Below are 17,293 nucleotides of genomic sequence, written 5' to 3'. Positions count from 1 at the left end.
ATCCCAACTGCCATTATACCGTATCTTAAATAAAACATATCTCTTAAAACAGACAAATGTGAGCCAAAATATTTTAATGTTCTTTTTCGGTAAATATGACCTCATTTCCATAATTGAGAGCAAAGAGGTTTAACATTTTCTATGTAAGTTTAAGATTGGTTGCTTAGCAACATTCAAATGAGAGAGAGACCCTCCTCTAGAAGTGGGTATAAAACAGTTGTCCATGTAAATGTGTGTCAGATTCAGTGAAGGAAGAGATTTCTTTGCACTTAAATATAACCAGATATGAGACCATATAGTCAAATGAGAGCAATCTAAACTCAGTAAATTTTGTGCAGATTAAATTATCTACAAATCACTAATTGTATATGTATCATTAGGTATGTTCGATAATCATTCCCGCCAACCTCTTTACAGAACTGGCATGGAAAACCAGTGTCTCTCAGTCCTTGTCTAGATCCTATTTTGGGGCACTTTTTCTGTCTGTCTTTAGACCATAATACAAACCGGAATTACTCTAATAACATTGCAAACAATAAAAGTAAACAAACTATATTTGAAAAGAATGGATAAACTTACAGTTGTTGTATAAGCAGCTTCTGGATCATCTTCCAGCACTCGGGAGAGACCGAAATCAGAAACTTTGCATACTAAGTTGCTGTTGACCAATATGTTCCTAGCTGCCAGATCTCGGTGAACATAACCCATATCAGAAAGATACTTCATTCCTGATGCAATGCCTCGGAGCATACCAACCAACTGGATGACTGTGAAGTGACCATCATGTTTCTGAAAGAGAATCACAGTTATTTATGTTAGTTTATTTTATTATAGTGTGGGTGCACGCACGCATTCCTGTGTGTCTGTTTGTATAGGGGTGGTGTGTGTGTGTGTGTGTGTGGTGTATTAAATGAAACTCATGAATTTATTATACTGGATCCAATTAATGTAAGCACCAAGTCTGCTGATCATTTTGTTCATAACAAAAGTAAAAATTTGTTTGAGATTTAAAGGAAAGGAAAACCTAGGTTGAAGTGATAAAGGAGGAAAAACAAAGGAGAGAAGAAAATCATCCAAATTAACTTCCAGAAAAGATGATTTCAAAAACTCTAAGTAAGAAAAGGGAACTAAATTTAAATAAGATAATAGCAATAACTTCTAAGAAAAAAGAATTCACTTTCCATAGTAGTTAGCCCTAACCAGCTGTGTGTGTGTGTGTGTGTGTGTGTGTGTGTGTGTGTGTGTGTGTGTGTGTGTGTCTGCGCGTGCGCCCAATCATTTCTGACTCTGTGTGACTCTATGGACTGTACAGGGCAGCAAAATCTGGGATTGGATGAGAGTTGTGTGATTGATTGCTGGAAATTGTGAAAAATGATCAAACAAAAATAAAAATTAACTGCATAAACAAGTTTAGAAAGTTGTAGGAGAATGAAAACCACATGCAAACAGAAAATAAGTTGATTTTCCTAATCTTTCCTTATAGAGTTGACCCTTAAACAAAGGCGTGGACTGCACAGTTTCACTTATACCTGTACTTTTTTCAGCAAATACCTAGTTGGCCCTCTGCATCTGCAAGTCCCACCAGCTTGCAGATTGTGTACAGTACTGTGTTTATGGTCCGAGGTCGACTGTATCGGAAGATATAGAATTCTCGCATACCGAGGGCTGACTGTGGAACTCCAGCATCTGTATATTTTTGTGTCTGAGGTGGGTCTTGGAACCAGTTCGCTCTGAATATCCAGAGACAATTGTACAGAGCAAATGGAAAGAAAAGTTGGCAGTTGACTGAAAACGGGACTATTTTAGTTCTCAGGGAAATTAAAAGAAATATGAATAACAAGCCAAGCACAGCAGTGGTATATAGTAATCAATCCTCTGACTAACTATGCCTCTCACCTTGATTTAAAACTATATTTTAACTGAAGTGTAATTGATTTACAATATTGTGTTCGTCTCAGTAGTATAGCATAATCTAGTATTTTTGCAAATTATACTCCACTATGGGCTTCCCTTGTGGCTCAGCTGGAAAAGAGTCTGCCTGCATTGCAGGAGACCTTGTTCGATACCTGGTTTGGGAAGATCCCCTGGAGAAGGGAAAGGCTACCTACTCTAGTGTTCTGGCCTGGAGAATTGCATGGGCTATATAGCCCATAGGGTCGCAAAGAGTCAGACACGACTGAGTGATTTTCACTTTCTTTCACTTTTATACTTCAATCTAGATTATTACAAGATGAAGGGTATACATACAGTATATTCTTGTTGCTTATGCATTTTATAAATAGTAGTTTGTATATATTAATCCCATACCCTTAATTTATTCCTTTGTCCCTGCACTAACTCTTCCCTTTGATAACCACAAGCTAGTTTTTGAAATAATTTTTCTAAGTAAAAAGAAATTCAACTGTCATTCATGTAGGCTGTGTGCACCAGTAAGACCTGATACAAATACTATGGTACAAATGTAGAGAAAATGAATATAAAAATATTTTAAGTTTGAAAAATAATGCATACCGTTCTACTTAATTATTTGGAGATTGTTGTCATTAATGGGTTATAGAGAAGTGGGATTTTCAAATTGGTTTTATGTATCAGGTAACATTTATTTATGAATGATACTAAAACTAATATTTATTAAGAGGCCAGAGGACTATATTACCTTATATAAGGTGGTAGAGGCATACATAACAGTAACTCAAAATTTGCAAAGTTAAAGAATTTTTCATGGATATGTGATTTAAACTGTAGAGTAGGTTAAACATTGGGATGAATTGACCATATCACAGTGATGTGGTCTCTCCTGCAATGATGATTCATTGATCAGTTAAATGAATAAACTTACACAACAAACAAAATAAACTTCATCTTACTACAACAACTTACATCCCTGATAGCTCTATGATAATATCTCCCAAATCAAGTGCAGAGTAAGGAAAAGAATGCTTTCATAAAAGAAACAGTCTACAGCAAGAGTATCCCATTTAAGCAGGTGCTTCTATACAGTTAATGTATAAAAGATAACCTAACAGTGAAAGTCTTTGCTTTGGTCTTTACGTTTCTGATCCATCTTCTTAGACAGTGCACAATGAGATGAAATCTGCCTCTTCTATCACGTACTTTACCTACCTCTCCTCTATTAGGAATCTCAAAGCCTTTGAAAGCATTCATTCTTTTGGCCCTGAAAGGATTACACTAATTTTAAAGAGATGGTTCTTTTACATATCAGTCAGTCGCCTGGTATCACAGTTCTTGTCGAGGCAGAATTTCTGTAGAGTAGGAAATGTTAATAATAGACGATCTGAATACTAGAGTGTGTGTTAGTTTCCTTATCTGCATAACGAGAATGCATGCGTGCTTAGTCGTTCAGTCGTGTCCAACTCTTTGTGACTCCATGGACTGCAGTCCACCAGGCTCATCTGTCCGTGGGATTGTCTCGGCAAGAATACTGGAGGGAGTTGCCATTTCCTATGCCAGGGGATCTTCCCAGCCCAGGGATCATACCCAAGTCTTCTCCATTGCGGGCAAATTCTTTACTGTTTGAGCCACCACTGAAGCCCTACAATGAGAATACTACAATCTAATTAAGAGTTGTAGTGAGAATCACATACAAAACAAGCAACACAGCTCATCACTTATTTCAATAATACCTGGTACTTAATAAAAGCATAAAATCATATGTAGTTTTTGTAATTTAAATAAAATTCAGAGAATTCTCCACTCACTCTCCTGAAAAATCAAGGCAAAAGAAACTCCTACATCATAAGGAGAGAGAGCTACTCAATGCCAGGTTGAAATTTAATTTCCTATCTTGTTCTGAGGGTGGCACAAAGTATCAATTTATTTCTTTAAAAAATAAAAGACTTTTTTTAGAGCACTTTAAAGCTCAAAGCAAAATTAAGAGGACGATACAGAGATTTTCCATATACCTTCTCCTTCCACACACACATGGTCTTCCCACATGTGATTATCAACATCCTTTACCAGAATGGTACATTTGTTACAATTAATGAACCTCTAACAACAAATCATAATCACCCGAAGTCCATGGTTTGAACATTAGGATTCATTCTTGGTGCTGCACATTCTATGGGTTTGGACAAAGTTATAATGACATGTACTCACTGTTACAATATCACATAATGTTTATGTATAGTAACATGCATCAATAACAGTATTTTCACTGCTCTAAAAACTCTCTGTGTTCCATCTGTTCATTACTCCTGCCACTCCCTCCCTCACCAACCACTTATTTTTTAATGGTTTTATAGTTTTGTCTTTTCCAGAATGTCATACATTTGGAATCAGTATGTAGCCTTTCAGATTCTTTAACTTAGTAATATACATTGATGATTTCTTCATGTCTTTTCATGGCTTGAGAGCTCATTATTTTTAGTGGTGAGTAACATTCCATTGTCTGGATATGCAGTTTTTTTTACCCATATACTTACTAAAGGACATCTTGATTACTTTTAAGTTTTGGCAATTATAAACAAAGCTGATATAAACATTTCCATTTACTAACTGTTTATAGCAGTTTTACTTATTGACTGTTTATGCAGGTCAAGAAGCAATGATTAGAACTGGACACGTAACAACAAATTGGTTCCAAATTGGGAAAGGAGTACGTCAAGGCTGTGTATTGTCACCCTGCTTATTTAACTTATATGCAGAGTACATCATGAGAAATGCTGGACTGAATGAAGCACAAGCTGGAATCAAGATTGCTGGGAGAAATACAATAACCTCAGATATGCAGATGACACCACCCTTATGGCGGAAAGGGAAGAAGAACTAAAGAGCCTCTTGATGAAAGTGAAAGAGAGAGTGAAAAAGTTGGCTTAAAACTCAACATTCAGAAAACAAAGATCATGGCATCCGGTCCCATCACTTCATGGCAAATAGATGGGAAAACAGTGGAAACAGTGACAGACTTTATTTTTTGGTGCTCCAAATCACTGCAGATGGTGACTGCAGCCATGAAATTAAAAGCGCTTGCTCCTTGGAAGAAAAGCTATGACCAACCTAGATAGCATATTAAAAAGCAGAGACGTTACTTTGCCAACAAAGGTCTATCTAGTTAAAGCTACGGTTTTTCCAGTGGTCATGTATGGATGTGAGGGTTGGACTATAAAGAAAGCTGAGTGCTGAAGAATTGATGCTTTTGAACTGTGGTATTGGAGAAGACTCTTGAGAGTCCCTTGGACTGCAAGGAGATCCAACCAGTCCAATCCTAAAGGAAATCAGTCCTGGATATTCATTGGAAGGACTGATGTTGAAGCTGAAATTCCAATACTTTGGCCACCTGATGTGAAAAATTGAGTCATTTGAAAAGACCCTGATGCTGGAAATGACTGAAGGCAGGAGGAGAAGGGGAAGACAGAGGGTGAGATGGTTGGATGGTATCACCAACTCGATGGACATGAGTTTGAGCAAGCTCTGGGAGTTGGTGATGGACAAGGAAGCCCGCAGTGCTGCAGTCCATGGGGTCTCAAAGAGTCAGACACGACTGAGTGACTGAACTGACTGAACTGAGAAGCTCAGACAGCTGCAGGCTTTGTTATGGACATAAGTTTTCACCTCCTTTCACTGAATATCTAGGAGGATAATACCTGGATTGTATGGTAAGAGTATGGTTAGCTTTGTAAGAAACTGCCAAACTCTCTTCCAACGTGGCTGTACCATTTTGCATCCCACCAGCAAAGGGCTTTTCCTGCTGCTCCATATCCTCACCAACATTTGATGTTGTTAGTGTGACTGATTCTGGCCATTGTAATAGGAGCACAGTGGTATCTTATTTTAATTTTTGTTTCTCTAACATCATATAATGTGGAGAACCTTTTCACATCCTTATCTGCTATAAGGTGGAATGGATGAAAGAACTGATCCAAATTGATCACGGGATCAGAATAGAGAGCCGACCATGAACACAGTCGATTGGTCCTTGACATAGGCGCAAAAGAAATACCATAGAGAAAAAACGGTCTTTTCAAAAAATGGCATTGGAACAACCAGACATACACATGTGAAGAAAAAAAATGTTTATTAGTCTAGGTTTTTTGGTCAATTCTTTCAGATTTTCTATGTAGATAACATGTCATCTGTGAATAAAGGCTATATTCCTCTCACTTCTTGTCTTATTGCATTAGGTAGTACTTCCAGAATGATATTGAAAAGAAGTAGTGGGAGTGGCCATCCTTGCATGTTCCTGACCTTAATGGGGCAGCTTTAAGTTTTTTACTATTAAGTATGATCTTAGCTGTTGATTTTTTGGGTAAATAGTCTATCAAGTTTAGGATGTTCTCCTCTATTCCTATTTTACTGAGTTTTTATCATGATTTGGCATTAGATTGTGCCAAATGCTCTTTATTTATCTTTTGCCATGATCATGTCATTTTTCTTTGTTCACCCACTTGCTGTGATGAGTAACAAGTGATTTTTCACAGTTAAACCAGTCATGCATATTGAGGTAAATCCCACTTCGTTGTGTAATTTATTTACAGTGTTGGCTATGATTTGCTAAAACTTTGTTCTAAGTTTTTTCTTAACAGCTTTATTGAAACATAATTCACTGGCTGATTCATGTCAATGTATGGCAAAAACCACTACAATATTTGTAAAGTAATTAGCCTCCAACTAATAAAAATAAATGAAAAAAAAAGAAACATAGTTCACATACCATATAATTTATGCTTTTAAAGCATACAATACACTTCTTTTTTAGTTTATTCATAGATTGTGTAACCGTCACCATTTGAGAACTTTTTCATCATTTCTCCCCCAAACCACATATTCACTAGCAGTTACTTTCCATCTCCCCCAACTCCTTCCACCAGTCATAGGCAACTACACTTAAACTTTCTATCTCCTTAGATTTGTCTGTTTCAGGTATTTCATATAAATGGTTTCATACAATATGTGTAGTTTTTTTGGTGGTATTCTTTCACTTAGTTTAACATTTCAAGGTCCATTTATACTATGGCACATATCAGTATTTCATCATTTTTAATGAAGAATAATATTGTATTAATTTTGTTTATTTATTCATCAGTGGCAGATATTAGAGTCACTTCCACTATTTGGTTATCATGCAAGATATTTTTTTGTTACACATTCACACTTCTGTTATTTTTTAAAGAAATTAAGTTCTAGTCTCTTAGCAGATTTCAATTACACAACACAGGATTAGCAACTATAGTCACCATGTGATACATTAGATCCTCAGAACTTATTCATCATATAACTGATAAGTTTGTGACCTTTTACAAACCTTTTCCTATTTTCCACCCCCACCAACCCCTGGCAACCAGTTTTCCACTCTCTGTTTCTATGAATTTAACTTTTTCCTTTTTGATGCCACATATAAATGATACCATTCAGTATTTATCTTTCTCTGACTTATTTCACTCAGCATAATGTCCTCCAGGTTCATGTACATAGTGTCAAATGGCAGGTCTTTCTTCTTTTTTAAGGCTGAATAGTATTTCAGTATATTATATTCCAAATTCTCTAAATCCATTCATCCAAAGTATCAATGGATACTTTGGCTGTTTCCATATTCTGGCTGTTGTGAATAATGCTTCTATGAACATGGGAGTAGATATATCGTCAAGATAATACTTTAGTTTCCTTTGGGTATATATCCAGAAGTGAGATAGACAGACTATATAGTAGTTTCTATTTATAATTTCTTGAGGAATCACCATACTGCTTTCATAGTAGTAGTACCAATTTATACATTAGATCCTCAGAACTTTTGCCAGTGGAATGGCAAACCACTTCAGTATTCTTGCCTTGAGAACCCCATGAACAACATGAAAAGGCAAAAAGATAGAACACTGAAAATGAACTCCCCAGGTCGGTAGGTGCCCGATATGCTACTGGAGATCAGTGGAGAAATAACTCCAGAAAGAATGAAGGGATGGAGCCAAAGCAAAAACAACACCCAGTTGTGGATGTTACTATGATAGAAGTAAGGCCTGATGCTATAAAGAGCAATATTGCATAGGAACCTAGAATGTTAGGTCCATGAATCAAGGCAAATTGGAAGTGGTCAAACAGGAGATGGCAAGAGTGAACATCGACATTCTAGGAATCAGCGAACTAAGATAGACTGGAATGGGTGAATTTAACTCAGATGAACATTATATCTACTACTGTGGGCAGGAATCCTTTAGAAGAAATGGAGTAGCCATCATAGTCAACAAGAGTCCGAAATGCAGTACTTGGATGCAATCTCAAAAACGACAGAATGATCTCTGTTCATTTCCAAGGCAAACCATTTAATATCACGGTAATGCAAATCTATGCCCCAACCAGTAACACTGAAGAAGCTGAAGTTGAACAGTTTGATGAAGACCTACAAGACCTTCTAGAATTAACACCCTCAAAAGATGTACTTTTCATTATAGGGGACTGTAATGCAAAAGTAGGAAGTCAAGAAACACCTGGAGTAACAGGCAACTTTGGCCTTGGAGTACAGAATGAAGCAGGACAAAGGCTAATAGAGTTCTGCCTAGATAACACACTGGTCATAGCAACACCCTCTTCCAACAACACAAGAGAAGACTCTACACATGGACATCACCAGATGGTCGACACCAAAATCAGATTGCTTATATTCTTTGCAGTCAGCTCTATACAAAGAAGAAGCTCTATACAGTCAGCAAAAAAAGGACTGGGAGCTGACTGTGGCTCAGATCATGAACTCCTTATTGCCAAATTAAGACTGAAATAGAAGAAAATGGAGAAAACCACTAGACCATTCAGGTATGACCTAAATCAAACCCCTTATGACTATACAGTGGAAGTGAGAAATAGATTTAAGGAACTAGACCTGATAGAGTGCCTGATGAACTATGGACAGAGGTTCATGACATTGTACAGGAGATAGGGAGCAAGACCATCCCCAAGAAAAAGAAATGCAAAAAAGCTAAATGGTTGTCTGACGAGGCCTTACAAATAGCTGTGAAAAGAAGGAAGCGAAAAGCAAAGGAGAAAAGGAAAGATATTCCCATTTCAATGCAGAGTTTCAAAGAATAGCAAGGAGAGATAAGAAAGCCTTCCTCAGCGATCAATGCAAAGAAATAGAGGAAAACAATAGAATGGGAAAGACTAGAGATCTCTTCAAGAAAATTATAGATACCAAGGGAACATTTCATGCAAAGATGGGCTCAATAAAGGACAGAAATGGTAGGGACCTAACAGAAGGGGAAGATAATAAAAGAGGTGGCAAGAATACACAGAAGAACTGTACAAAAAAGATCTTCACGACCCAGATAATCACAATGGTGTGATCACTCACCTAGAGCCAGACATCCTGGAATGTGAAGTCAAATGGGCCTTAGGAAGCATTACTACAAAGAAAGCTAGTGGAGGTGATGGAATTCCAGTTGAGCTATTTCAAATCCTGAAAGATGATGCTGAAAGTGCTGCACTCCATATGCCAGCAAATTTGGAGAACTCAGCAGTGGCCACAGGACTGGAAAAGGTCAGTTTTCATTCCAATCCCAAAGAAAGGCAATGCCAAAGAATGCTCAAACTACCGTACAATTGCACTCATCTCACATGCTAGTAAAGTGATTCTTAAAATTCTCCAAGCCAGGCTTCAGCAATACGTGAACCATGAACTTCCAGATGTTCAAGCTGGTTTTAGAAAAGGCAGAGGAATCAGAGATCAAATTGCCAACATCCACTGGATCATTGAAAACATCTATTTCTGCTTTATTGACTATTCCAAAGTCTTTGACTGTGTGGATCACAACAAACTGTGGAAAATTCTGAAAGAGATGGGAATACCAGACCACCTGACCTGCCTGTTGAGAAACCTGTATGCAGGTCAGGAAGCAACAGTTAGAACTGGACATGGAACAACAGACTGGTTCCAAATAGGAAAAGGAGTAGGTCAAGGCTGTATATTGTCACCCTGCTTATTTAACTTATATGCAGAGTACATCATGAGAAACACTGGGCTGGAGGAAGCACAAGCTGGCATCAAGATTGCTGGGAGAAATATCAATAACCTCAGGTGTGCAGATAACACCACTCTTATGGCAGAAAGTGAAGAAGAACTAAAGAGCCCCTTGATGAAAGTGAAAAAGGAGAGTGAAAACGGTGGTTTAAAGCTCAACATTCAGAAAACTAAGATCATGGCATCCGGTCCCATCACTTCATGGCAAATAGATGGGGAAACAGTGGAAACAGTGGCTGACTTTATTTTTCTGGGCTCCAAAATCACTGCAGATGGTGATTGCAGCTATGAAATTAAAAGGTGCTTACTCCTCAGAAAGAAAGTTATGATTAACCTGGAAAGCATAATAAAAAGCAGAGACAATATGTTGTCAACAAAGGTCCGTCTAGTCAAGGCTATGGTTTTTCCAGTGGTCATGTATGGATGTGATAGTTGGACTATAAAGAAAGCTGAACACAGAAGAATTGATGCCTTTGAACTGTGGTGTTGGAAAAGACTCTTGAGAATCCCTTGGACTGCAAGGAGATCCAACCAGTCCATCCTAAAGGAGTGTTTTGTGTTCATTGGGTGTTCAATCAGTCCAGGGTGTTCATTGGAAGGACTGATGTTGAAGCTGAAACTCCAATACTTTGGCCACCTGATGCGAAGTACTGACTCATTTGAAAAGACCCTGATGCTGGGAAAGATTGACGGCAGGAGAAGAAGGGGACAACAGAGGATGAGATGGTTGGACGGCATCACTGACTCGATGGACATGCGTTTGGGTGGACTCCAGGAGTTGGTGATGGACAGGGAGGCCTAGCGTGCTGCAGTCCATGGGGTCGCAAAGAGTTGGACATGACAGAGCAACTGAACTGAACTGAACTGAGTACCAATTTATATTCCCACCAACATTGTACAAGGGTTTTCTTTTCTCCACAACCTTGCCAGCATTTTTAATTTTGTCTTTTTGATAACAGACATCCTTACAGCTGTGAGGTGATATTTCATTGTGATCTGCATTTCCCTGATGATTTGTGATGTTGAATATCTTTGCATCTATCTGATGGTCAGTCGTATGTCTTCTTTGCAAAAATATGGATTTAAAAACTGCCCATTTAAAAATCGGATTATTTGTTTTTTTTTGTTACTGTCACGATAATGCTGGCTTTGTATAATGAATCTAGGCATTCTCCCTTTTCTATTTACATAAGCTACTTTAAAATTATTTTAACTTTTTCTTATCACCAACATTTAAAAAGACTTGAATTTTAACTGCTTTTATATCAGCATCAGAGCAATCATAGTTCTAATAACTGCACAAGGCATCATTAAAAATGAGATTTTGGTGTTTGAAAAGAATATAAAGTACTTTTTCCATGTTCTATGATGGGTCTATACAATGTAGTATGTTTATTTCTATTTTACATGGCCAAGATCTTTTCCCGAGGTCCGTAAGGTTAAAAGTATTTTTATAAGTGAACTAAGATATGCATCTACTTTTTTCACTTTTTGATGTTCTCACTAGTGGTACAAACCTCTGGTGCATAAAAGTTCAGGAGTCTTAACATGAATCAAGATAATAGCAACAAACTAACCTATACTAGTATTTTCATATTCTTCTCTGCTACACGAACAGCAACAGGAAAGATAATTTTATATAAGAATGTACTTGGTGAAACAATAAAACTCATTTTGTTAAATATTGATTCTTGATTATGTATCTCAGGATCAACATCTGTGGGGCATAGAAAAATGCTGATAGGAATAAGGGAGTTGATTCTGAGAGTTCTCCCCAGTAAAGCTCCTTCATACAAATCTTTTAAGAATCTCCTTCCCAGGGAACCAAACCTGTAACAATATCTATCTATCTATCTGTCTGTCTGTCTGCTATTTATAAAATGTGTGCCTGATTAAAGAGAAGCTCTCAAAATAGCTGTATATTCTATTGGGAATTCATAAATGTCAACTATTACCATATTCTCATAGGGAAAAAATAACTAACATTCCCTAAATACTATATACCAATCACAGTTATAAGCTCATTAGAAGTATTATCTCATTTAATCCTTGAAACAACTCTGATATAAGACTGTCTCCATCTTCTAGATGATCAAACATAAAGGCAAAGAGATTTAATAACCTAGTAGAAGGTGAAGTCAGGATCTGAATCCAGGCACAGCTTACATAATTATAATTATAGAGCTTATATATGTTAATTCCAAAGCTTCTACTATTAATTGGAGTTATCTGAAAAACTGTTGACCCCAAGTGCGCTATAGTGATCCAGTCTGGGCTAGTTTAGGCAGCTTAACTTAGTTCAATAAATCAAGGTATACAATAAACAAACAGCACTCCAGATGAAATCCACAAATAAGGATCTATTTATCTATGTCTAGCTGAAAGGAAGAGGCCCCACTTATTCATACATGAGGTATGGCAAAAATCTATTTCTCTACAAATGATGAAACTCTCTCTTTCAACAAAATCTATATTCCTTTTTCCAGTTCTTGTTAACATAAGCCTTCTCAAGTATGGTTTAGGATATATTGGTTTTCTTGAATAAGGCAGATGGTTAATAAACAGTGACTGAATTAAATAACCTTTGATACTATCTTGTAGTGCACTGGTTGCTACTGCCACATTATTCCTATTGCCTTGTATAAAAAATGTTGTTTTTTTTCTTAAGGTAGGACAGTGGTTTTCTTCCTTTTATGCAGCAGTTCTATCACAGCATCCACTATATGCCATGCCTTGTGTCAGCCCTCAGTAAATATTAATTCAAATTGAATTGAATTGTTTATGAGGGGAGGAGAAAAATGTGAGAGTGCTGAGGTTTAATATCTTTGGGCTGCCTTCTAGAGATTAATCAAAAAGAAACTATGAATTTTTTTATGACATATGGTTTTTTCCCCAGGAAGACAGATTCAAATGAAAGAGAGCGAATGTGGCATATTTACACACTGCATCTCAGAGCTTGGGAGCTGGAATTCAGTTCGTCTTCATTCTTTTCCTTTGCACTCTCAGCTTGACTGCTGAGAGACACGGAGCTTAACCTCTAAGTGACAGAGAGGGTGAGCCTGATTAGAAGGTGGTTTCTGAAAGCTGCATATAATATCTGTGACGTCTGAAAACAGCAGAGCTCCACACAACCTCCTCTCAGACTCTGGAGCACATTTCCCAGATCGGAGCTGTCGCTGGCATGTCACATTGTCTCCACAGGAATAAAACCTCTTGCTGACGGTTTTCACAACCCAGTCTTGTGGGTTGTGCCCCACGGACACTGTAAAGTCTCTCCGGGTCCATTCATCCTAGGTTAAGCTCAAGTACTTAGTTTGTGCTTAGCCCAAATGTAGGGTTTGAGAGCCATGTTGTCCTAAAGTCATCACATTATTGTCTAAGAACTTTTTAAAAAAAACAACATATTGTTGTTGTTGTTTTTTTAAATACAAATATCACTCTGTCGATCATTTGCTTAAAACCCTTCAAAGACAGAGCAAAGTATAGTATTCGATACAAAGATATGGCTTTTGCCTTTGTCTCTAGTTTCACGTCCTATTCTGATTCATTTTTTTGGTGTTTAATTCACCCCAACAACATGTTATTTCTCATCTAATGTGCTTTGCTTATATGGTTCCCTCTTCCAGGAATGCCCTTCTAGTCTTTGGACAACCAAGATTTTCATGATAAGCATCATATCTTCTGGGAGGTTGTTAATAAAATCCCAAGTTCATTCTTTCAAACAAGACTCATTTAACCTCTACTGCAGACCAGTTATTGTGCTAATTGCTGTAATCAAAGTAATAAGCAAAAGAGAAAGGTACCTCCTCCATTTAACCTATATTTATTTGAAAGCAGGGAAACAGAAAATAAAATTTTAACTGGGGCACGAAAAACTGACTTGTGTGTAGAGAACAGAAGTGGAGAGACCAATTAGGAAAATATTAAAGAAGGCTGAGCATCAAAGAATTGATGCTTTCAAACTGCGGTGATGGAGAAGACTCTTTAGAGTCCCTTGGACTGCAAGGAGATCAAACCAGTCAATCCTAAAGGAAATCAACCCTGAATATTCATTGGAAGGACTGATGCTGAAGTGCCAATACCTTGGCCACCTGATGCAAAGAGCTGACTAATTGGAAAAGACCCTGATGCTCAGAAAGATTGAGGGCAGGAGGAGAAGAGGGTGACAGAGGATGAGATGGTTGGATGGCATCACCGACTCGATGGACACGAGTTTGAGCAAACTCAGGGAGACAGTGAGGGACAGGGAGTCCTGGCATGCTGCAGTTCAGGGGGTCGCAAAGAGTCAGAGGCGATTTAGCTACTGAACAACAGCAACAAAGAGTAACACAGGATAGAGACACTGGTGACTAAAACTCAAAACTGAATCAAGTTGGAGATCTATTTTAGAGACACAGCTAGCAGGACCTGCAAGGAGTGGGGAATTGGTCAGGAAAGCGGAGGAATCAAGTTGGAAAATGTTTCTTTTCATTGCTCTCAAAGCGTCTTGTCTATACTCATATTAGCTAAAGCTGTGTGTGTGTGTGTGTGTGTGTGTGTGTCTGGAGCTCCCACTAGCTTGACCATAATCTCACTTCAGGCAATAAGCTTGCCATGTCTTGTTCAACTTTTAAATCTCAGGACCTAGCACCATGCCTGGCACTCAGTAGATATTCAACAGATACTCATTGGATTAAACTGAACTGAATTTATTTTTCTCTTAATGGACTAAGGACTTCTGGCTTTTAGTCAATAGTAGAATATTTTCTTGAAGTATTTTTCATGGGAAGTTAGATTTACTACAAGAGATTTTCTGAGACAGTCATGAGTAAATGACAAATATTGATGATACTTGTAAGCATCTTCACTTCTGATTACAACCTCCAGAATTTTGTATTTTTGCTAGAGAGTGAGGAAAAGGGGAACAAACATGTTATACAGATTTCTGCAATATCTGTTTCTAGGTCTTCACTAGAGAATTATAGTAATGAGCCCATCAACAGAATAGCCTTCCAAACTATCAAAGATCTGTGGATCATAATACATATCACTGTCATCAAACATTCTTGTTGAAAAATGAGCAATACTCCTTTGTACAGAGTAAATAATTGTTACAGTGACTCAGTATCCTAAAAACATTAAACATGAGTGATAAACAACACTATACCTAGTAGTAATAAACTATTATTCTAGAGGAGAATTAATAAAAATTGCATGTCATCATTTAACAAATATTTGCCAAGAATTCAATTCACTATGCTGTGTCTTGGTTAGCTACAATAAATAAATCAACTTGCAAGGATCCCTTACAAAAGTGGTGAAATAAATACTGTTGGATAATAACAATTTATGATTTACAATGAAGTAATGAACATTTGGTTAATATGTATGTCAAAAGACCTTTTTGGTTTACTAACCATGAGTTATAATAAAAATGGCACCAGCCTTTCAAAACAGAGTGATAAAAATAGAAGGGTGAGCTAGAGAGTTGTAAAATGATTACTTCCAAAAATGCTGACTTGAACTACAAAATGGCTATGCAGGAAATGTCCTTAACTAAGTGGTTTACAAGAGACTGAGGTATACAAACAGTGGTCACCTTGTTAACCTCTTGTTTCCCTACTTCTGTGTTGCTTGAGGACATTCTGAGAAAACTAGATGTTGAAAGAAACAGAATGGTTTTTTAAGGCACTGATGATGAGAATCTCTGAAGAGTCACAACAGAGAGGAGATGAATTCCACATTTCTAATTGTCCCTTAGCCCAAAAATATTCTCATCCATTTGTATAAATGTTGTCACTTCTTTTTTTTTTCCTAACTGAAATTTCACTATTAAAATTCTGCTTGGGCCAAATTCACAAAATCAAAAGGTGAAATGGTTTCAGGGACTGAGTGAGGGGGATATAGAGAGTTACTCATCATTGAGGCTCAGCTGGTAAAGAATCCGCCTGCAATGAGGGAGACCTGGGTTTGATCCCTGGGTTAGGAAGATCCCCTGAAAAAGGGAAGGGCTACCCACTCAAGTATTCTGGCCTGGAGAACTCCATGGACTCTGTAGTCCATGAGGTCGCAAATGGTCAGACATGACTGAACAACTTTCAATAGGCATAAAGGGCTAGTTAAGCAAGATGAATACACTCGAGAGCTTCTGTACAATAATGTACCTATCGTGAACAGTACCATATTGTATTCTTAAAATTTTGTCAAGAGAGTGGATCTTATATTAAGTATTATCACCAGAATAATGTACAATGAAAAAAAAATTATTTGGATTTACAAGTTCATGTAAATATGCAAAATTATCTGGGGGAGTTAAAATAATATTTGTGAATCACACATTAGTATGAATTAATCTAGTTTTATATCCAGCTAAGATCTGTGACAATGAAAGAGTGGGAGCAATGAAAGAATGGGGACAATTAGGATGGGGTGAATGTCCAAGTTACAGGTAATTCTATGAAGTAGAAAAAAGCCTAGCCTGGGGATGAGAAGGGTAGGAAGGGTGTGCTACCACATGGAATCTAAAACAGAAAAAGTTAAACATTTGAGGATCTGAGAAGAGGATATTAAGAAAGGGGTGGATGCCGCAGCAAAATGGACTTTTGTCCCCCCCCAAAATAAGGCAGGAAATCTATTCTATTTTTTTTGAAGGAAACTACAGGTCTTCTTTGTATTGAAAGTTACATCCTTGAGCTGTATTCTGTGTTAAAGAGGCTTTTATGGATCTGCCTAGGGACTTAAGCAGAAGCTTTAAAAGAAATATTTATGGTAAAATGCATCCTGAGTTCTCAACAACTGATTTATAAGTGACTTTGCAGAAAACAGTCCTTGGAGGATTACTTCTATAACTTAAGTTTAAAGTTAAAATTCAGTTTTTATATGTTTCTAAATCAGGAAGTTGACCATGTTCTGACTTTTTAAAATGTTCTTGAATTAGAAAAAGAAGTCGCTAAGGTTATTTATAGGTCTGAAAAGACCAGATCATTCTTGTTTAAAATAACCACTGAACAAATAATAGTCAATATCTCCTTTTAACTCAAGCCTTGGTTTTTGTGACCGCCCCAGCTGAAAATCTTATTATAATTTCTTGTAGAATATTTACTAAATCCTTCAAGGCTTTATTATTTTGTAGTAATTGTGAATTTGCACTGAAGCTAGGCCAAATTGTATTTTTAGTTATAGAAGGGAAAGGCCACCAAGAGTGGAATCGGAAATTTCAATCATAAGGAAACTAAAAATGTCATCTCTAATACATGTGAAAAATATAGGAAGAAGAGTAGATTTGTGAAACATGACAGCTGGATTTCAAATTATCTTTTAATACCTTAAAGTGAATCTGAATATATATCT

The 17,293-nt window shown here is 37.2% G+C and overlaps 1 protein-coding gene across 1 annotated transcript in view; it reads right to left on the bottom strand.

Moving 5' to 3' along the window:
- EPHA6 (EPH receptor A6) overlaps positions 1–17,293 on the bottom strand; it is a 962,333-nt gene that overhangs the window by 148,119 nt on the left and 796,921 nt on the right. Inside the window, exon 14 of the mRNA XM_043449041.1 lies at positions 580–789. Within this exon, the coding sequence (XP_043304976.1) occupies positions 580–789 (210 nt within the window). The remainder of the gene's footprint in view (positions 1–579; positions 790–17,293) is intronic.

This window comes from Cervus canadensis, chromosome 27 (genome assembly GCF_019320065.1).
Source record: "Cervus canadensis isolate Bull #8, Minnesota chromosome 27, ASM1932006v1, whole genome shotgun sequence".
NCBI classification, from domain to species: domain Eukaryota; kingdom Metazoa; phylum Chordata; class Mammalia; order Artiodactyla; family Cervidae; genus Cervus; species Cervus canadensis.
This window is presented reverse-complemented; position numbering and strand designations above follow the sequence as displayed.